General features: G+C 37.6%; 1 protein-coding gene across 1 annotated transcript in view; it reads left to right on the top strand.

The window, feature by feature from the left end:
* The window catches only part of LOC119548395, a 34090-nt gene extending 18053 nt beyond the window's left edge, over positions 1 to 16037 (top strand). Inside the window, exons 3-6 of the mRNA XM_037855621.1 lie at positions 3293 to 3459; positions 10237 to 10373; positions 12834 to 13010; positions 13881 to 16037. Coding sequence (XP_037711549.1) covers positions 3293 to 3459; positions 10237 to 10373; positions 12834 to 13010; positions 13881 to 13993 — 594 coding nt within the window. The 3' untranslated portion in view covers positions 13994 to 16037. The remainder of the gene's footprint in view (positions 1 to 3292; positions 3460 to 10236; positions 10374 to 12833; positions 13011 to 13880) is intronic.
* The last annotated feature ends 7477 nt before the right edge of the window (positions 16038 to 23514 follow it).

Here is a 23514-nt window from a genome sequence, read left to right as displayed (position 1 = left end):
TTGCATACTTTTGGGCACCTTCGCTTAAAAACTCACTTCTTTATAGATTTTTATGATATTTGTCATGCTTTCGTATATTTATTTATAAAATTACCCATGTTTTAATGCCATTTAAGATACCTATGTTATTCCAGTGTATTTAGCATATGGCTTGTGGCACGTAGCACGCGTGCATTTCTTGCATTCGTTTGCTTTTGTTGCATTATACTCGTAGCAGATGTTTTTCAATTTTCCGCCTCAACTGTCGACGCGAAAGTAGTTGAAAGTGGTTGCCAGCAGAAGTATAATAAAACAGCATGGAAAGTCCAGTTCCGCATGAATATGCATATTCATATGGAATAGGGGGAATTCCCCCAAACACACCACCCCAACTTGTTATTATTCTACACTGCACATCTTTTGTGGCACACTTTTTATCCATCAGAAGGCACTGTTCTCATTACTGACCAAATGGAGCGCCAAGTGCGCCGGGGGAATTGAATACATATACAGTATTCCCAGTCTTATATAAATGAATTTTTGCTCATATAGGTTGGTGTGTGTGGTCAGGTAATTTCAGAAATGTGCCCCGGGTTTTTTCTCTCATCTGTATTATTTGTTGTTTTTGCACAGGGACTTGACTCTGGCTTAGCACTGCCCTCGGCTGTCCCTTTTTATGCCAGCCCAAGGACCTTTGCCGCAGGACGAAGACGCCAGGCGTTTACGTTTGGGATTTGCATGAGCTGCATGAACTTTCTGCAATGCCATTCCGACTGGGCCAGAAACCCTGATTCTCCCTTCTACCCACCAAAAGCCCTGCTTTGTCTCTTTATATCTGCCGAGATTTGAGCGTCATATAAAATTTATGCGTGTGGCTTTCATGAGCTTATACCTCTGCCTCACTCGGTAGTGTTTTATGGGAGTCTCCGTCCTTGGCGGACAGGTGAAAAAACCCAAAAAACCCCAAATAATTAGGCAGCAACGGAGACAGGATTTTGTGGGCTCCCCAATGAGCTGTGTCCTATTAAAGTATTTAATGAAACATTGTAGGGATCTTGATTGAGGTCATATAGGGCTACACTTTTGCAGCTAAGAGATAGGGTTTGATGTGAGCTAAAAATAAAGGTTAAGACTATATGTGAAATTAATCTATATTTAACCAAATATAACATAAATAATAATAAGGATCTTGTGCTTACTTTTATTTTGTAAGATCATATAACAGATTTTTAAACAAATAATACATAATTTTTTAAGGGCTTAAGGCCTTCTGCTTCTTAAAATCCCCTTGTAAGCTTGTAGGCTTAACCATTCACAATAATAATAATATTTAATCAAGACTGAAAACTGTATCCTTTTTATTTATTTAGCTCTGTTCCATTCGCATGGAAGCCTCCCCTGTAGAATGCATTATATAATTACATTCACCCAACCCTTTCTGAAAGCCTTTCTTCTGAAAAGGCAAAATTCGATATTTTTGCTTGGAATGAACCCACATTCCGCATCGACTGACTCTTGTTTTGCCTGTCAATATCACAAGCAAGCGGGCAAACAAAGCTGGGTTCCAAAAACAATGAATCCAATAAATTTGCCACCGAGAGTGGGGCAGCAACAGCTGATGGGTGAAAAAGTTTGGCCTAGGCAAAATCGGGCCAAGAGGAATGATTACAAAACCATGATACCGCCCCCAGGCCCTCCCTGTTTTTTGAGGAAAAGTTTCTCGGTGGGGGATTCTCTCGTACACGCAGCACATTCAATAAGCAATTTGGCTAAGTGCCCCGCCCTGCTGCTCTTCCGCCCCCCTTTTTTGTTCCCCTATCTCTGTGTGGCATTGTCAAGCCGATGCCATCAATATGACTAATCATGCATATATTTCATAAAGCTGTAAATCTTCCTGCCTCCCCAAAGACTTCTCCATCGCACAGCTGTCGGCCCAAATTGAGTCAAGCCACAGAATTCACTTTGCATTCGCCGGGGGCGTTTCAGACTTTCGAGGATTATTAAAATTACGCATACGCCGCGTTTTAAATGAAGTGCGCGACCAGATGGGGGCGTGGATTTTTGGGGGCTTTGGAATGAGGTCGGTTGGGAAATGAGGTTGCCAGAGTCAACCATTAATATTTAAACGTGCCGCTCGCATGTGTGTTCGCGCTGGATTTGTGGCATTGGTTCGTTTCTGCGTGGGAATTAACCGGAAAATGAAGCTTACCAACTGACTGCAGAATTATCTTGGCGGAGCTGGTAAAATATAAACAAATTTTAATTAAAAATGGGGAGGGAATGGGAAAATGGCAATTCTAAATTATTTAAAATCAATTATTTATAGATTTTATTCACTGTAAATGTTTTATAAATGAAAGATGATAATTAATAGTTTCATTAAACAAGAAGACGATTTTCAGAAAATAATTTACTTAGACTTATACTTTTTTAACTAACTTTATGTACTTTACTTGGATACGTTTTTAAAAGTAAAATAAAATAAATTTTTAGATTCAATTAAGTGAGTGAAATTATTAAAATCCATGTCACCTGAAGTTAATAAATAAATTCTTGACTTCAGCAAGATACTCAAGCATGAAAAATACCTAAATAAAATTAATTAAATAAAATATTTAATTAAGTTTAACCTGAGATTCATTGTTAAATTCTTCAATTTTAAGCTTAGCCATTATTTTACAATCGTAATTTACCCATTATAGCACTTCTTATAAACCCACAAAATGTGTTTTATATTTAAGCCCATAAAATTAACCCAAAGCCCAGAATAAGGAGAACAGTCAATAATAATTGGCTTAAAATACTTTTCAGCAACAGCTTGACCCTTCTTCCTGTCTCTGGAAAAGGGCTAGCCAACCCGAAAGCCATAAAAATGAGCTCGAATAATCCTTTGCATTTCAGGCATTTTAATTTTTATGAGCCTGATTCGGCCGCAGGCAAAAGACGATGGCGTTGGCGTCGGCAAAGAAATTAGGTCTCGATTGCTCGATTCATTTGCCGCCCTCCATTTTGGCAATGAGCCGTAAACGGCAGCAGCAGCAACAACAAAACAGAGTCCGCCTCAGTTTTATCTGGACAGAGAATTTCCCAGAATTTTCCTGGGCAAACCCAGCCAGTTGGGCAAACAAATGTGTATATACATATATTCTTAGGCTGCCTGCGGTCTTCGGATGGGGCTGTGCATAAATTAAAGTATAAAATGTGCTGTGTGCTGGGTGCTATGTGCCCGGCCTAATAGAGCTTTCGCATAAATTAAGCATCCGTTGCCGCCGATGACCCTGATACGAACTTTCCCCTCTCCCTGTGATTCCAGCTCATCGTGGAGATCAACAGCCATGTGGCGCTCTTCCGCGATATGCTGATACACGTGGGCCAGGCCAAGGACTGCCCCGAGCTAAGGGAGAAGATCCGGAAGCTGCGACGCACCTGCGTGGAGGCACTCAAGCACACCGCCCAGATCCTGATGCCCCAGGTCAAGAGGTGAGTTTGCACCATTTTCACTCCGTTTGCACAGGTACACGGAGGAAAATCGTAGGTTTAATCGAAAATGATCTGAATATCAAACATAATTTTCGATGCATTCTGGTACAAAATCATATAAATAGTATGTCTTTTAAAAATATCAAGATACACATATTTTAAAATTGAAAAAACGTCTAATATCTTGATGCTAAATAATGATGATGCTTTAAGAAAATTATGAAACGTAACATAAAAATATTCTTTTTTTTTACATTTTCATAATAACCATATACTATATTTTAATTAAAAAAGCTTTTTGTTATATTCTGGCTTAAAAGATCATATCGTATGTCTTATAATAAAATATTCAAGCTCATTTTCCAGAATGGAAAGAAAACGGTAACATTTTTTCGAAAAATTAAATAGATCATACGAAAATCGAAACCTTTTTTTTGATATTTTAAAACGGAAGATTACTCCAAAATATATGTATTTTGCTTCATGAGCTGAAACCCGAAGAATAATATTTCTGTGATAGGCTACAACTATGTTCAATATTTTTTAAATATCATTAGTTTTCTTCAGTGTATCTAAGCGAAAGACCCCAAAGGGATAGATAGCATTATCATAAACATAAACAGCAACGTGTGTGTGACATTTGGGGCACTTCCTTTATGGGTCCGTCCCTTCTTTATGGAAATGTATGCAAATCTAATTGCAATCGAATTGGTAAGAGAAAGGGGATGGGATAACATAAATAACAATTTGTTGGGCTCGGATTGAAGACCCTTGGAATGCTCTCCAAAATGAGTTAGTGGCTGAGTTTGAAATTCAATTTCAAAGTGCTGCATAATTTATCAGAGCACTTCACTTCCTCTCCTCTTTTTTTTCAAACGGCAAAAGTTAATAACATTTTTTTGTTCGAGCTGCCTCGGGGCTCACAGCATATTGGGTAATTTTTTTTCATTAAACCTGATGAAAGGAGCTCTGTGTGTGTGTGTGCAATTGTTTTTCTCATTTGTTTGGGGCTAACAAAACCAAACACAACAAAGCAAAAATTAAAGGAAAACTGCACCAATGTGGTTGAAAATTATTTTGTTTGGCAATGAACGAGGTGGTAAAAGAAGCCATCATTGTGATAGGATTTACCCAGGAGAACCCACTACCGTGTCAGCTGAAAAGACATACAAACTTTAAGGTCCCAGTTGACTTTTGTAGCCTGTCTGTTTACCGTCTTCAATTTATTGATTTATGCCCCCCAAAAGTGTTTCAAAAAGGAAATCCCTTGTGAAAACAACACATGTGCCGCCATTATCGCATCCCGAAAAGGCCTCCTTTCTTTCTATCTTCCGTTTTTTAACAACAAACATTTTGAGGGGGAATTTCTATACAATACATACAATATTTGTAATTTCAGACGTGTGGGGCATCTGTCAAATTTTTGTTTGCCGAGAAGAACTTTTTAAGCACACCACGCTGGCATATGACAATGTGATTTATTATCGAGCAGACGCTTTAAATGTCACTCTGGAGTGGAGAAATGTCAATATAACGAGACGAGCATCCGCATCAGCATTTTGTCCATTCGAACTATATGTGTGCGAGTGTATTCTGCAAAAGTGCAAAAGAAAGGAGAAAGCGGAACCAGAGACACAGTTAAATTGATGATTGGCTGACAGGAGACCGGAGAAAAAAGCAAAACAGCATCGGGGAGATTTCAATTAATTTTTGCTTTATTGACACAAATGAACGAGTCGTTCTCGTTTATTTTTCTTCATCCGAAGCATTTGCAAATAGGCGCACATGGCGTATGAGTGACGACAATGAATTAGCGCTGCAAAAAGCAGACTGCTCGAGGACCTCAAAGTTAAATGGAAAGTAAAAGTTCAATAAAGCAAAAAGTATGCTCAGAAAATGAAAAAAGAAAATGGAACAGCGATGGGTGGGTTGGGGAAAACTTCGGGCTCAACTTGACAATGACAGAGCCAAACTTTCTGACAGTGTTTCCCTGTTTTTGTTTGTTGTTTGCTGCTGTTTTATGTTTTGTAAGCACATGCATGACCCATGTGAGACAACCAAAGTCACAACAACTCGATATTACTGTATGTGCCATCAAGGAGAAAGTAGAAAGTTGAAAGGAAAGAAAGTAGGGATACAAAAAGAAAATAAATTCTTTAAGTTGCTTGTTTTGCCATAAGGAATATGACATATCCTAAGTGAGAGGAAGTAAATGTAACTACAAGTAAAAAAATATTAGTAGGAACTTTTAAAATAAATTAAAATTGCAAATAAACCAAAATAGAGCACAACTCTTGATGACAAAGTTTTAATATATTCTTGGCTTGAAATTAAGTATCCTAACTTACAATTCATGGGATGTGGGCTACAAGAACTAATTTAAAACTACTTGTGGGTATTGTATATGTAATGAAAAAAGGAAGTACGGATGCTATGTATGTTTGATCACCGCAAACCAAACATTCATAATAATAACTCAAATATGACCCGCCAAGTTGCCTTTTAGAACAAGTATAGTTACCATGTAGCCCCAACTTTAGTGGTTTTGTTGGCCAAACAAGACGACAAAGTTGTGATACCTTGTGGACACCCAAGGCAAGCAAGTGGTTTTTCCAATCCCTTGGAAAAGGGGGCGCCATGAAAAATCAGCCCAGACCTATCAGACTACCTTGGAATAGAGACTCTTGGAGGCGCTTTCCTCTAGTCATGCCCATGCCCATTTTCATTTTCATTTCTTCCTCCATTTCCATTTCCATTGCTGTTCTCAGAAGGCGGCAGCACTTTGCCAACTGCCTTGAGTGACTGATAGTTGTTTGCCCGTTTGTTTGTTTGTCCAACTCGCACTTATACATGTACTGAAGATGCACTCGAAAAAAATCAATATCAAAAGGATAATCATGTGTGAAGTAAGGGAAACAATAATATTAACATAGAACAGGATGGCATATTATTGGAAACAAGCATTCCTTTATTTATTTTCTTCGATAATTGAGTTTTGCCTGATATTCCTTTTTTTAGCTCCTTACTTAATTACTTACTTTATTAATAATATAGCCTGATTAAAATTAACTATTTCTTTCTAAATAATTTCCTTGATATGTCGCTGGAATTACATGGTTTTATCCCTGAAACTCCCTTATATCTAGTTCTTTTTAGCTAATTAATTTTCTTTCTGTGCATCTTATGGAGCACATATATCCTTGGAGGCGACATTCGGTCCATTTCGCCGTGTTTACGTTTGTGTTCATGTTATCTATCCATCTGTCTATTTGCCTGCGCTTACTTCGCATTTGTTCTGCTGTTTGCCTTGTAGTTATGTGCAGTTGTTTGTTGTTGCTAAATTACTGGAGCTGCCTTTGTTTTAGCTGCTCGGCTCCACCCGTTTTGACAGCCAAGTTAGTCAACAGAGCGTCCTCGGGAGCTGGACTTGGTCCCATTGCCATGGAATCCATACCCATGCCATGCCATGTTGGCTTAAACGCATTTCCGCTGCAAATATTACTTGGACTTCTGCCTTCGTCCTGCGCTGCTGCACGGATAACACAATCCGGCAATTGCCCAGAGTCCGCAGGGAGAACATAACACAAGGATTCTGACCTCCGGGGACAGCGCCATCAAAGCCATGGCCAATCCAATCCAGTCCAATCCCATAGACGTCGTCGATGGCGTTGTCTGTGGCTGTGTCGCAAATTTTATGTTTCCTGCAACTGCTTTTGCCACACTGCACTGTGGAAAATATTACCAAATATACACACAGAATTCGTTTTAGTAAAATTGGCCAATATAGTAGTTAAGTAGGACTACCTATAAAAGTGTCAATGTGACCAACAAAATACCATTTATGGTAGTTTTACAATTTTTGCTTATCTAAAAATAATTTAAAATATAAAAAATGTTACCATACATAAGAAGTCTAAAATTGTTAAGAATTCATCTGTTTTTAAACTAGTAGTTCATTTCTAATCAATTTTAGTTTTTCATCGAATTTTAAAACTGTCGCAGGAGCTTTTATACATGGGCTAAATTTAAATTACCTTCAAATATTTGGTTTAAAAATGGTCAAATCACTAAATAAATGTAAATTTAAATGGATACCAATACAAATTTGTCAAGTATATATATTTTGTTTATTTTTATGTTGCTGACTTATGTTTAAAAAGTACTTTGCTTATAATTGTTATTATTTTAAACACGTTACGCATCCCAAACTAAATAAAAAATTATACCCAAGTATGGAACTGCTCTTAAAATTATTGTTTTAATGCTACTTAATTTGAGTTACCATAAATTTTATGAATTTTAAACACAAGGCTTAAGGGATTTTTGAAAATATTCTTTGCTTTCCATTGTCCTTGCTGGCCTGCATTGTTTTATTGTCGCTGTCGGCTACTTCGTTCATTATTTCGACACTTGACGCCGTTCCCGGATGCGGATGCCCAGCTTACAGGACGATGTTCTGTGGTCATGTTTGTGAAGATGACAGCAAATTATTGAAGACAGGCGCTGCTGGCTGGCAGGGAAAAGTGGGTAAAGTTACGCAATTAGGGAGAACTCATCACGTAGCGCCGGATACTTTAAGGAATACTGTCTCGTAAAGTGTGGCAATTTTAACAGCTTTATACAGCTGCAGTTAATAACTTCGATTGGGGCAGCAGCGACCCTGGGCAAAAGCGTTTTACGAACGCAAGTCCTTTACCATTTTGTACAATTTTCCCAGCCATAATTTCCTTGGGTCTAGCGGGGGAATAAAAAATACTTCTCTGTTATTTGCAATAAATGAATATAACGTCCGAGCTGTAATCAAGACCATCTGCTGACAATGGTCTGGCCATTTTTTCTTCGGTCTGCCCTTCGCTCTTTATTCGCCATTTTTTCTGAGTTTCTTTGCTGGGTTTTAGGATGCTTTGCAGATTTTGTTTCGTTGCTCCAAACTTATTATTGCGATTTTCTGGGTGTGGCGAAAATGACCCACGTTAATGTCCGCGCACCACAATCAGGAAAAGATGGGATAAACGGCGGGGGAGGTCATTAAAACATTGCTCTCTGCCATTTACAACTTGCAGTTTTTCAAGGGAATCGCTTAGCATTAATGTGATTACGATTTGAGGCATTAAAGTCGCACTCTTCGCCTGGTAATATGTTGTATAAATGCTGATGGGTGGTGATAAAATATTAATGGGCGTATTAGCCAAGGTCATAACCGGATGATTATGAATTTAACATTCTGGCTAATTTGTACAGGCTTATGGGAGAGTCTGCAATTTGTGCAGATCTTTAAGTTGAAGCTTTAAGAAACCATTTTACAGTACATAAGAGTGGTTCAATTTAGATATAAAGTCTATCTTTAGAAATGTATATGTAATAAAAGTCTATAAAAAAATCTCTTTAGCTCCCCTCAACATTAAAATTATCCTCGAGCAAGGAGCCCAAATCTAAATCGCTTTAAGTCTTCTCACACTTAAACTCCGCTGCGGATACACCTTGGAAAAGATTAATTCGCAATTTATTTGCTTTAATGCCGGTTGTTGGAGGGTGAAATCAGAAGACACGGCAACACTTTCAGGACCTCGCTCCCCTGCTAAAATACATATTTTTCATTTCCAGCTCCGTAGAGTTTAGGCAATGCAAAAGCAATTTACAAATTGAATTTATTCCTGTGTAGCTGCAAATATGTTTATGGCAATTTATATCTGTGTCCCACTCGTTGGGACCCCCCGGGTTCCCTGATAATTGCCCCGTCTGTGTTCCTGGTCCTGCTTAAACTGAAATTAATGTCAACTAAGTAGCAATTTGCGTACCAACTGTGAACTCTGAGTGTTTTCTAAATGAATTATGTGCTGCAGAGCGGTTCGTAGATTGAATAAATTATTTTCGTAATGATAATTTCGTTGAAATAAAATGTCGTTTTGATGCTGATCATGGAATTAGAAATTAGCTTTCCATGTTTATTTGCAGCTGTGGAGTTTCTAATGATAATATCTACGTTGAATGTCGGAAATAATAATTTTAGATATAATGCAATTAATATTTTAGTACTGTTTACATCTTTTAGAAACTTTATGCAAGGAAAGTTAAATACCAAATATGATTTTAGGCGGTGTGGTTCGTAGATTGTATAAATTATTTTTGTAATGGTAATTTCGTTGAATTAAAATGTCGTTTTGATGCTGATCATGAATTAGATATTAGTTTTCCATGTTTATTTGCAGCTGTGGAGTTTCTAATGATAATATCTACGTTGAATTTCGGAAATAATAATTTTAGATGCAATGCAATTAACATTTAAGTACTGTTTCATTCTTTTAGAAACTTTAGTCAAGGATAGTTAAATACCAAATATGATTTTAAGCGGTGTGGTTATTATTTTAAAAATTTTACAACCAGCTCCTGTCAGTTCATGAATTTATATATTCAACGCTTTGCAAATAAATATGGTATACGGTCTCCGAAAAAATTCAATCGTTGCTTCGACAAATGCAGCTGAACACAGATACAACAATCGATAAAGCCCTTTAAAACTTTGCCGGAAATGAATTAGTTTGTCGCCAGTTTACGATTCCCACTCTCGACCCAGAGAAATGTCATAAAATCATATAAATTTCATTTCACAATTTCCGTATGCAATTTGGCGTGCCACAAATGCGGCCCACACAATGCGGCATTCCAGTTTTCCACCCACTCGGAACTCGGAACTCTGTGCCCGATGTTCATGTTACCTTGCATTGCTCCCATTGTTTTTTAGCCTTTCATTATTTTTGTTTTATTTTCTTTTTGCAGCGCCATGGCCGATGGCATCCTCACCGACAACCCGCATTTGGTGCTCCTGTTCTACATGGCCCAGTTGTTCCTACGTGAACTTGTGAAAAGCTATCGCCTCATACAAGTCGTGCCAATGGATATGTCCGGCTATTATGGTAAGTTTAATGCAACACCAACGCACGATTCCGTATTCCCCGGCCAACTGGGACCATGTTTCAGCTGTCGCCACTTGGATTGCGGGTCATTGCGGATTTTGCTGATGCCAGCAAAAGCAGAAAGTCAGCGAAAGACTTTGGCAAATCGAGTTTGATTTTGAAGGACTCAATTTGTTTAAAGTGTGCGTTCTTTATGATATTTAAAATTTGTTTCTATGCAGTTAACTTAAATATTTGCAATTATACAGACCCATTTTACATAATAAGCAAACTAGAAACCGCAAAATCGAGTTATAGATTTTTATTAGGAATATATTTTTATAAAATTTGTGTATCAATTTGTCTAGTTTTAAAACAACTACTCGCATTTTTATGTATTTTTTTTACCAATTTGGTGAATTGTTTTTGTTTAATTGGTCGTTATGATATATACAAAGTGTCTCCAGGTAGATCATTAATAAAATAATGGTTATATTGACTGAATGAGAGTTTCCATTAGCAATTTTATATATTTCATTTACCAATTTGGCTAATTGTTATCGACGATGTGTGTCAATGCACAAAATTAATATGTTTATGATTATACCGACTCAACTTTAAAAATTAATAAACCATACACCGAAAATGCCAGTTTCTACTGGTATTTTTATGTATTTTCTAAACCAATTTGGCTGATTTTTATGCTATTAATTGAGTTCTTAAATTTCTCTTTAATTCAGTACCAGAAAAATAAACATTTTCTTATGCATTTTGCTCAGCAATTTGACTGATTTTTATGCTATTAATTGAATTTATAAAAAACTCGACAATTCAGTACCTGAAAAATAAACATAGCCATACAAAAAACACGAGTTTATGATGAATTTTAAAAATTTAAGTGGTCTGCGTGAATAAATTTAAACCTCTCTGCACTTTAATGACCGGACTGCTCAACTATTTCCCTGCATTCCGAGCTGGTCCTAACGAGGAAATGGCTTCTTTGACATTGCCATTCAGGGCAGCATTCCCTCACTCAGGAACAGACACGTTCAACAATTGTTTGGCATACTCCCAGGGACTGCAGTTGCGATTCTGATTCTGGTTCTGATTCAGATGCTGGGTGTCCTGGCTGTGATTGCCATTCTTTAGCCATGTTTAATGTGCACGTGCGAGCGCAAAAATATGCAGAGCCAAACTTCGAACTGATTTGTCGCCAGGCTGGCCATGGAAAATGCCGGCGAATACAAATGGGAACGCAAATGCCAAATGCCAATTGCTGATCATAAATTTTTAAATTGCAACCACTGTGCTGGCACTGGTTTTTTCACTGTCAACAAGCGGCCGGGAAAATTTTGCTTGGAATGGGGAGTAAATATTTGCAGAGTTTCTGGCTTTGGGCCTTTGGATGCAGCAAATTTACAACGCACCCGCGTTTTCCAAACAAATATCTGCAGTGCCATGAAAACGCCATCAACGCAGAATAAGCAATAAAAAATTCAAAAATTGAAAACACTTTTTTTTCGTGTTTGGCTGTTATAATTGCCAACCAAAATGTACGCAAAAATTGACAGGGCAGTGAGATAGTATGTGATGATGGGTGATGTGGACCTTTAATTATTGCCACGCTAGCGAAAATTCATTGCCTTCCAGGGTATAAATCAAAACAGCTAGACGGCTTGGTGTAAAAACTATGCAATACCATCTAAAAATTTAAATAAAAAGAAAACTGAACAAGGAAAGTCGTTATTCAATTCATAGATAGTAAAATGTTGAATTTAAAATTAATTTAAAAATGTTTTTTAAGCTAGTAATGAAATTATATGCTCTCTAACTTGACTGATACCTTGTACAAAATGGCCAACGTTGAATGCTGGTCATGCATGTTCGCATACGCGATGAAATATGAATATTGCGCATACGCCGCATTGGACGATCGAATAGATTGCAATTCATTGAGGCATGCAGCTCAGAAAGTTTTACCAAGTAATTAATTTGACTATGGCTGATGAAGATTGATGGGCGATCGGATATTGATTTCAGCATCAATCAACCAAAGGTCAAACATCTAAGCTAAATTCAAATAATAGTAATACCAAAATATTAAAACTTCTCTTCTCATTGCCAAAGTTATAACATGATTTTTTGTACAATTTTAAATTTCTGATCATTAAATTGAAAAAAGTTAAGGCCAACAAAGTTTAGTCAGACATCAAAGCGCGTTGAAAATAAAACAGCAAAAGCTAATGAAGCAGCAAAAGAACGGAAGTAAATAAAAAGCCGGGGAATACAAACGTCAAAGGAAAATGTTTGCATAAAAATGAATGGAACAAATAAATGTGGCTGCGGCCAAGTCAAACAAAATGGTTTATTTTATTGCCACGATGGGGAAATGGTGGCCAAAGAGCTTGACCCTGCTGCACCTCGGCTCAGAGGAGGCTTATTACTTGACTCTGATTTATCCCCTGGATTTTCTTTTTGCAGAGAACCGAGCAGGGCCCTCGAACCTGGGAAATGTCATCAGCCAGATATTGTTGTGCAAACAGTTCACGCCCGACTTCAACGAGGAGGAATTATGCAGCATCACCAAAGACTCCCAGGACATCGCCGTGCTCCTTTCCGAGATGCAGGAGTACATGCCGCAGCACGAGGCGTACTTGGGTGAGTTTTGGTCCTCCATCCGACTGCGCAGGCTCCCGGTTCCGAGCCCATTACCTCGGTGGAGGAACTGCAGTTCCGCAGTTCCATTGCCGTGCACTTTGGTATTTGGCCAAGGACCGTAGAGCAAACAAAATTGTATGGCACACAAAAAAGGGCAAAGCTGCGCACTACAAATTGGCAGGCTATTAAAGTCCATAGCTGCAGAGCTTTATGGGTATTTTTTCTAAAAAAAATATTTATTACCACCTAATGGATTTAAAAAGTAGGGTGATGGGCTTGAAATAAATGTACTAGTAAATTTAGTAGTAATTAATTTATTAAATCATTTAATAAGCTTTTTTGTAGGTATACGATTTTATGATAATTGAGCCTAATTATGGTTATGATTTATTTTTACACTTAAACTTTTTAAATGTTTTCTAAGCTTTTACTAACAATTCATAAAGATCTCACAAAATTCAGCCGTTTCGGTTTTACCAATAAGGCAACGTAAATGTGGCCCAACAGCTGGTTCTTATAAGTATTTTTATCATGTTGCCACACTTCTTCTATTATATTTCTTTTTCTATTTGTATAAAAATAGAAAATATTAGATAATTTCAGAACTTTTTTATTTAATGAGCAAAAATACGATATAAAAATAAAATTTAAAAATCCTTAAATTAACAATTTTAAAGAAATAAATAAAATAGCCGCTCAGTTTAATATTTCCTAATTAAAACAAAATACATAACTAGATTAAGTTTTTTTTGTTCTTAAAATCTATGAATTCTCTTATTTTTTCCTGTGTGCTCAGCTCACAAAGTAGTTTTTCTCCGAACTCATTAATTAATCAGGCCAATTGTTTGCTCTTCCATATGGTGTTTGCAGAACGCAACGCGGCCCTGGACACAACTGGTCCCTGGCAGGCGAAGAGGCGCCAGAACTACATCTGCAAGAACATGAGCCTGCTCTGCTGCGTCTCCAGGCCCAACTATCTTTGAGAGCAGGCGGATAGTGTGTAGTCCGAGACGGACTAGGACTAGCATCCCGATGAGACCAGATCCGCACCCAACCACTACTTATATCAATTACTAGCGCCTAAGTTGAGCCTGCATACCCGTAGAGGAAATTCTAGATCTTAAGCCGAGGAGCGGAACACTCAATTAGCATTGTAACATAATCAAAGGTCAACGGAAGGAACAGGATGGCACTGGAGGGTTCTTCTCCTCCCCAAGAGAGACATGTGTATAATCAATGTTAATTATGCTGCATATACAATACTAATGTAAAACCAATTACACAATACGGATATGAATATCTACTATATAGACACCGATATAGAGACGTTTAACTAATGGAACGGAGCCAGTTAAGACTTGTTAGGCCATTAAAATGTATTCACTGTATAGACACACATACATTATCCGGAAATGGTATAACCCTTGAGTTAACACTAAGATTAGACAGAGGCTGAGGGATAGCGTAGGGTGCTGGGAGCAAAAGGCAGTTAAGTGCTAGTTCAAAACGATGTAGCCTTCGTAATTAGGTTAAAAGCCTGGCCAGGCAAGTGCTAAACAAAAGCAATAACAAACATGTTACTCAAAAACAGAACATATATATATATATATATTTAACCAAATAGAAGTGTAATTGAAGTGTCTCTAGGTTTCCGTTTGTTCATTTCACGGTTTTCAAAGTGAACTCTGCACAGTACCTAAAATCAGAACAAATAATCATAATCGAACAACAAACGAGCAACGTGTGACCAATAAAAATACAAATAAACTAAATCAATTTGTTTAAAAAACAAGGTTTAATAGCAAATCAATATCCCATTCTTAAATGGTACAATAGTATTATAAATTCAGTGGGAGGCAACAAAGAATTTCAATCAGCCAACTTTGTGTAATATTTAAGCAGCCAATGAATATTTATTTCAGCACAAAGGATTATTTTCAAATAGTTGTTGAATCTAAACACAATGAGAGTTTTTCTAACTAATTAAAAAATAATGGGCTTTTTTTATTTAAGAGGAAATAGGTGAGACCAAAAGTGTAACAATTAAATTATTAAAGTTAGCATTTATACTCCTTCCATTCGAACATTTTTTTGCTGGTAAGGTCGAATATTGCCGAATATAAAGCAATTATTGGCAAATAAATTTATAGCACCGCCAAAATGAATAATTATGTTCTTATTGTGTTTTCGGTTCCATTGAAATCGCATTAAAACTGCACAAATTTTATTTTTACAAATTAAAAATGCTTTTAAACCGCTGCAGACGAGCATATGGAAAATTCATAAGTTGGTTTGTATTCAAGGGAAAAACTACTTTTCAATTGAGGGCATTTTTCATTTGGAGGGCACATACTGTTGTGTTGCATATTTAATGGCAATTAATTGAAGAATATATTTTTTGTTGCCAATTTAACTGACAGGAAGTGAGCGGAACACTCGTTTAACATTGTAAATCAATTTGTTGTGCAAACAAGTAAGTGCTGATCAACTATGCTTGGGCTCTCGACAATTGTTGGACCGCTGAAATGACAATGAAAATGTAAAAACTCTGTTAGAATGCCCAAAATACAATGGGTCAAGTAGCTGGCAAATATTTGTACATACTTGGAGCCCAATAGAATATTTATATATATATAAACAGAATCTCTCATTAATATCGAATTGTAGTAAAGATTATTTATTAATTTATTTTATTCGATTCTAGGCATAAATCAAACACCAAACAAATTTACACGTCTCTAGAGAAGTTAGTTCTTAAATAGTATGTTTATAATATTGATAATTATTTACCTGTATATGAATGTATATTGCTTAGATCGTTTAAATAGGTATTCCATCAACAAGCCGTGATTGTTATATGATATTCATATAAGAATTATCTGAATGTATTTCTTAAATGTTTGTTCATGTTGTTTAAAAAACTAAATGCCACTGAGAAGTAACTCAAAAACTCACACACACTAGCAACAAGAAACTAAAACCAAAAACCGAAACTAAATACCAAACTGGGTACCAATCAAATATGAATAAAGCTATTTTTAGAGAAACTAAACTTAAGTCTTGGGTTTATTTCGTGCTCTTGAAATGAAGGTTTTCTGCTTTTCTGCTTGGAAAAAGGTCCAACAGCGTAACTCTGAATTTATTACACTTCATAAAAGAGCGATTAATGTTTATAGATGTGATTTTATCACGAACACCCGAGCAAGGAAATATATGTATGTGGGGATACATAAAGATGGAAGATTGCTGCCGATTGAATCCTCGAAGGGTTGGTACCTTGGAAAATACTCTAGGAGGATGAGTGCTCATGAAAACTGTTTATTGTTAAGGGATTTTCTATTTAAAAATACTTATTTTTGAAGACTTTTATATTTATTGTTAAGAGATATTTCATTTTAATTTACTTAGGTTTTTTTATATGAATGTTTTCGACCCTTTCAACGATACAACCTTTGTAAAACATTCAAACATTAATTTGTTTAATTTTCGCAAAAAATTAAAAAATTTGTTGACATTTTGATAATTAATTATTAAGAATTTTTCATATCCGGGTTATATATACTCTGTATACCCTAGAACCCTGCTGTATAAAATGGTTTACTTCAAGCACTTCGGGAGCTGCCGTTCTACGTGCCACGGCATGCAGGACCAGCCAACGTGTTCGACAATAGATACGTCTTAATCAATCTTAACCTGATGCCAAGTGGCAAGATGGCAGCTTGTTTATTTTAAACGCACTATTTGACAGGGGAAAAGACCCAGCTTATCCTAGAGTTAGCGGGACGGAGTTGGCTTAAAAGTTGCAGCCACCATAGGGGCCCAATGCAAATTGCATGGTCACGTAGAAATCTATGTAAATTAGTTGGAAAAGTTACGGCAGCGATTGCCTTTTGATGTGGGGAAACGGGGAAAACTGGGGGATGCTAAAAGGGGCTGAAGCCTTCTGCTAGTACGTGCCGTTTTGGCCAAAATGCTTCATTTACCGCACACACACTTACACGCACTGTTCGCACACTTGGACACCTTGCTCGATGGCATTGGCTGTGGTTTTGGCCTGGCTTTCCCTACTTTCCCTGCTTTCCCTGCCTTTCTATAGCGGGCTTATCCTCCAGTCAGACGTGAGGTGTTAATAGATTTACGTGGCGCCCGTGCGGCATGGGCCTTCTGGTTGAGCAATGTACATGTACTCCTTGCCACGTTTAAGTGCGTACTCCATCAGGTGCAGAGGAAAAAAGTGCGATTACAGTCCGGGTTTAAGTCATCGTGGTTTAGGTGGAAATAATTACTTTTACATGCTAGGATAATATAATTATTTGTATATATTATAACAGCTCTACTGGTGGACATGGGACTTTTTCTGCCACACGAACAGTATATAAAAATGATCTTTAATAACTGACTGAATAAATGAACAGTACATTTTGAAAATAAAATTTTGCAGTCACATCCTGTCTCGTGGGCATAGGATTTTGTCTCTGCCGGTGCTCTGCCGCCACACACACTGTTGTCTAAATTATAATAATCTCTGTTAACTATCTTATTTAATAATCAGTAAATTGAAATTTCTTTTTTTCTTGTTTTATTTTCATCCTAATTTTCCACACATTTCATATTTAAGCCAATTTTCTCAATATTTTCCTGCCTGTAGACTGCCAAATGACAATGGGGCACGCATGCCGTGGCTGTGGCAGCACTCGCGGCTCATTATGCTCCGCAATGAAGCGAAAATAAAAAGTATAACAGGCCAAACAGAAAATTTGCAATTCAAAGTAAACAAAAAAAGCGGGCAAAACAGCAGCCAGAAGTTAAAACAACAGGAGAGGATGGCGTCAAAAGTTGGCTAAACAGAACGGAAGTTGACATTATTTTTATTTTCTCCCATTTGTTTTTTGTTTGTTTGCCTGTGTGTTTTCTTTTGATGTGTGTGTTTGGGGGCTGGGTTCTTTTTGGGGGTACTAGAAAGCGGAATGGAGTTGAGTGGCCAGCAAACAAGTTGCCACTGCCACAGGATCCCAACTCCCACTGGGTATTTATTCGTGTATGTGGGTAGGGGTATGGGTGCGTCAAAGCCAAAGCCAAAATAAATGCCAACAAGGATAATTCTGGGGTAATCCGATTTAGTGCGTTGCCCGCTGCTGGTCCTCCGGATCCGTGGCACACACAAAAAGTCCTCTTGATTATGTGCCGCTGCCCCGGATTCTGCTGTCTCTCTATATCGTTGTCCTGGCCAATGTCCTGGGCACTTACTAGCCAGCTGATGCTGGTTAGATGGCCAGCAATACCCACTAAGAACAGTGGGGCGGTTCAATGGCATAGTGCTGGATAACCCTTTATATAGATTTAATAGCTTTACAGGAATTAAATTGAATTTTATGGGAGCAAAGTAGTTACTAGTGGCCTTTGCGACAAACTTCAAATTTGGTTATAAGCCAGAAAGGGATTTGCTGAAAGTTTTCTATAATATATTATTCAATATTGACCATTACTGGTTTTTAAAAGTATTGACTTTGGATTTTGGGAAAAATATATATATATTCTTTTTAAAATTATTGAAAAAATACCTTTTAAATTTGTCCCACTGTTCGACCCTCAGTGTTTTTACCCTGTTTGTTTGTGAGTGTGTTGGCTTCTGCAGCACAGTGCTGACTTTTTAATGTTGTTTGATGCGTTTCGTTGTCGGTGAATTTTGTTTGGGAACCCAAAATGTTGTTTTAGTCACTTGCCCTGTTTTTCTGGGGTAGTCAAAAAATTAAAAACATAATTTTCATGTTGCCGTACGCATTGTTGCTGCCTTTTGCATAATTGAATAGCGTAGTCGGGTGGAATGATGATATCAAAAGGGGGTGGAGGTGCGCTGAGTGTGCGGCTTTTGTTTGTCCCCCCTGCCAACTGCGGTCTTTAAGACAAAACGCCGGGGCTATTGTACAAATAAGCACGGCCAAAATTCCTCGCAGACGGCAGCAATTGCTCTTGGTGTCTTGAAATGTGCCTTCAAATGGAAATCGAGCGCTGACCTCAAGTCGTTTTGTCTTTCGTCCCGAAACTTATCGGATGCTCTGTTTTTGGAGGACCTTGTCCTTAAAGTCACAGGACAACGCACAAATTTAAGAAGCTTTTTGTGTATATACATCCTTAAGTACTTAAACGGCACACGTGGCGTATGCGCAATAAAACGATAGCAATGGCTAATCATTGAAGTACATTGATTACGCAAAGTCTTAAAGGCCTTAATTAAAGCAAGCGTTTCGCTGAGCAAACTCAAGTATTTCGATTTTATTTCTATGAGGTCGTGGGCATCCATCCTCCATTTTTACATCACATCAGCCGGGGAATCATTTTGCAAAAGAAAAATCCACTTCGCCTTTGCTGGCAAAAATGTTTGAGCTTCGTTTTGCTTTTTCGCTTAGAAATGCACAAAGGAATTTCAGCACAAAGTGGGCGAATGTGCAGCGGGATGCCTGTTAAAAATGCATTCGTGCTGCCTTTTTTTTGTGCGAATTGGATGCGATAAACTTTATAATTCAATTGTGGGTCTCCAAGTCGTGTGTCGAGTGTCAAAGCCAAGGAGAACCCACACATCCTGCTGCTGGTCTGTAATTTTAAAACTGAATTAAGGCACTTGTAACTTAACCGCAAAACCACCGACTTAATTCAGCCGGTTAGTGGTTAAGCGCAGCGGGCTCTATGTTTTTTGGTGCACACTATAGGCTAACTCGCTTTCCACCGCACAACACTCCACACTTGATAACGTCAGGAAAGTCTTTTGACTTTGAACATGACTTTGACATTGAAAAATGACATTTTATTGATTGCCTTTCTCGGAAGGCGGCTAAAAACAATATTCATCAAAATGAGTATTATTCCGTATTAACTTTTTATCAGTGGAGTAAAGGTGTCAACCCAATTATTATGTCAATTGCAATTAAACCGTAGAATGCCCTTTGAAGGTCCTGTCAATCAAGTAACCCCGTCATAGTGACAACCTTCAAAAGGGTATTTCAGCGTATTGGTCAGATTAGAGTTGATTTGGTTGTACTTTCGATTGGGTAACAACTCAGAATTAGTCTAACTATTTAATTGAACTATTTATTTATTTAACTATTTAATAATGCCAGAAAGAGAAATCTATTTGCTTGGAATCAACTTGAAAGTTTAATAATGTACGCACGAAACGAAATCGAATTATAGTCGTATTGTTTTTTGTCAACAATAATTTATTTGATGTTTCCCGAAAACATTTTTTGAATTGCACAGGTTTTAAATAATATATAGTCGGAAGTTCGAAAACGCATTGCAAAAAAAAGCCGTTCTAGAACGCATTTCCGAAAAAAGTTGATTCATTTCCGACTGGGTACTGTTAGAGCTTTAAGCTTTGAAAATTCACCTCAGCTTAAATGTTCGTGGTTCAAGTCCAGGATCAGGACGATTTCGAAGTAGACGAAGCGAACTCGACGAATTTCAGGAGAACTAAAATACATTTATTTGACGGTCTGGCAGCACATTCAGTAAATCCGGCTAGAGGGGGCTCTGCATTGGGCGCCAATTAAAATGAATCACATTTTACGGGCAGTTTATTTATTAATTAGTTAATCAATTCAGAATATAATTTCAAATAATGTTTTACCTTCCAAAACTGATGCAACAAACTAAACACAATAAAAAAAACAATTTATACAAACGAAATCCAAAACCCTAACATACCAAATTGAGCAAAAAAGTTATTGAAATCATATTTTTTTATTCAAAACCCACAATAAGAAATACGAGTTGTGAGAATTATATAAAAGATATAGAATGCAATTAAATCATATTTTTAGAAAATTTAGCGGGTGTATGCTTTACTGCAAAAAATGTATTCGCAAAGCTTTTATCTTTATAATATAATACATTTATTTTATTTGTTTTTTATATTTAAAATACGATGACTAAACTGGGACGATAGTCAAAAAGCAACTTACTTGAAAGAGTAATGAGGAAAGTTAAACCTTTTCTAACCAAACCGTTTTTCGACCTTTCGACTGGCACATTTAGAAATCATATTTCGATTGGAGTTGGCAGTCGCTCGTATGTCTGACCACTGGATACTCCTCATATTTGCATGGCCAGGTGCTCCAGGTACAGGTTCCCTGAATAAACAGTACATCCTGCGGCCGTAAACGCAAATACACCTAAGTTCAAACACCTGCTAAAGTTCAAAACATCAACGGCCACGGCAACCGCAACAAGCAAACAAATGAGGGTCAAACTGCGAAAAAGGAAAAACATTCTGCCCGTTGGGCTCAGCACGAGCACATGCTAACTCGAACATTTCAATGCGGCACATTAACCCACAGCCTATGCCCCTCCCGATCCCCTTTAACCCCCAACAGCAGGTTCCTATTCCTATTCCTATTCCTGATCCCCTTTCAATTAGGTGCGGCTGAAAAGCAGAGGGACTAGATGAACTTTGGCCATTCAACACGTCCATTTCCATTCGCAATGAGAGCATGGGCGGAGTAAAGGAAAAGAATAGTATTCCATTTTTAAATCGAGAACCTACTTTAAGGTTTTTTTTCCCCTATATTTTTATTTACCATTCTATCAAACAATTTATGTATTAATATTCCTTGATCCTAATAGCTATTTTAATTGTGATCCCCTCCTAAGCACGCCCCTGAGTAACTCGTTTTTTATGAGTTGGCCAACAGGAAGGCCAGGAAGTTGCTCGTAATTCTGTTTCCGCTTGATTTACAAATATTTGCATGGCAAAACATTTTTCAACAATTTTGCGGGCAAGAGGGTGAAAAAATAAAGAAACGGCAGAGCTACAAATGCCAAAATAGAACAAAAAATATCCTTACCGAAAATTGCAAGGAAATGCAAAACTGGCCAAAGTTGTTGAAATGTTTCTGGGGAAACTATTTTTGTGGCCAGTTGAGACTGATGAGTAGAAACCATTTGGTTTATGCTGGTTTCGAACTGATATTGGAAAAGTTGAAGAGAATAGAGAAATTGAGGTGCCTCATAATTGGTCGAGGCAACAAGTAAAAATGTGCAAAGAATATATTTCAAGTGCTGATGGTTCCTAATTGTATTTTGAAACAACTTTTAAATAATTTTATTGACATATATTTAAAAATGATTTAATATTGATATTTAATTCTTATAAAAGAAAAAATTATTTTATTTTGTTTTTATACTTATAATACTTTATTATTGACTAAAACTGCTTTTAACTAACTAGTTTGTCAAAGTATTGAAATTCCATTTATTTAATAAGACCTGATATTATGATATAACCTTTAAATAATTTAAAAGAAACTATTTTCAATCTTTAATATTGATTTTAGGCACTTGTTATGTTTTTAGAAGCACAAATTATTTTATTTCCTTTTTTTACTTGTATAATTTATTGACCTGAGCTTCCTTTCCCTGACTAATTTGAACCTGAACTGAGTCCCTAGTTGTCTTCCATTTCATTGTTGCCATTTGCTTAGTTTACTCAGCAGTTTGTTTCCACTCGTTCTGTTTGTTTATTTGCTCAACTCCTCGCCGTGCAGGAAAGGACCCTTTCTTGCTATTTGTTTGACTTCCTGGCGGTGGTAAGTAGTAGTTTTTATGGGTCGTCTTTATGCGTTCGACTGCCTGTACAGTCCTCCAGTTGACGGGGGCAAAAGTTCAGGCAAGTTTTGCAATTTGCATGTCAGTCTGGCAAAAGACTTTCGAGGACCATTAATAATCAGTTGCTGCCTGTTGCTGCACCTGCAGGGGGATCGAGAGATCCTTGGCATCCTTTGAGATGCGTTTTCGGCATTAATAAGGGGCGTATTCAGACGCTCGTTTGATGGCAACAAATCTTGTGCAAAATCTAGCAAACATTGGCGCCTGCCAGATTCGAAATCTGGGAATGAGACTCTAAGGGTCTGCAGCTGCTCATTATGTTTGCCAGTTGCTCCTCGGTTCGGGCACACAAATCTCCCCAAAGTAATTTACTGGCAACTGCGCAAAGTGCACTCGGCTATTTTTCAAATCCAGAATTGCCCCTAGCCAGGCGACAGGATCTGGGATGCGGATCCGCTGACTTCTGGCGTCGAGTTGAAATTGAAATTGAATTGCGATTGATATTGATTGGCTTTGGCTGCGTGCTTGAGCGACAACTCGGCCAAATCATGTGCAGCCGAGCGGGGATTTCCCTGGTAACTTTCGCTTATTGTTGCTGCCCCCAGTCGACTCCTTTCGCCTCTGAAAACATATAATCCATCCCATTCAGGATCCTCGTCGAACTTCGGCGCTGCACTTCCCTTTTTGGAGTGCGGAATGGCTCGAAATCGAATTTGGAGTCCCTTAGCTCCCTGGATATTCGACTATAAGTTGTGTATTGTTTAGTCAAGTGCAGCTGTTCCTGCAGCTTGTTTATGTGCTGTGTAAATAGGGCTTGGATGGAGCCATGAGTGCGCAAGTTAAATGGAAGCCCGGCGCACAAAATCCTGCAATTTAATACAGGCCAATACGAGTTTGTCAAATT

Source organism: Drosophila subpulchrella, chromosome 2L (genome assembly GCF_014743375.2).
Source record: "Drosophila subpulchrella strain 33 F10 #4 breed RU33 chromosome 2L, RU_Dsub_v1.1 Primary Assembly, whole genome shotgun sequence".
NCBI lineage: Eukaryota > Metazoa > Arthropoda > Insecta > Diptera > Drosophilidae > Drosophila > Drosophila subpulchrella.
The sequence above is the reverse complement of the archived record's forward strand: the minus strand, read 5'-3'. Positions and strand labels throughout refer to the sequence as shown.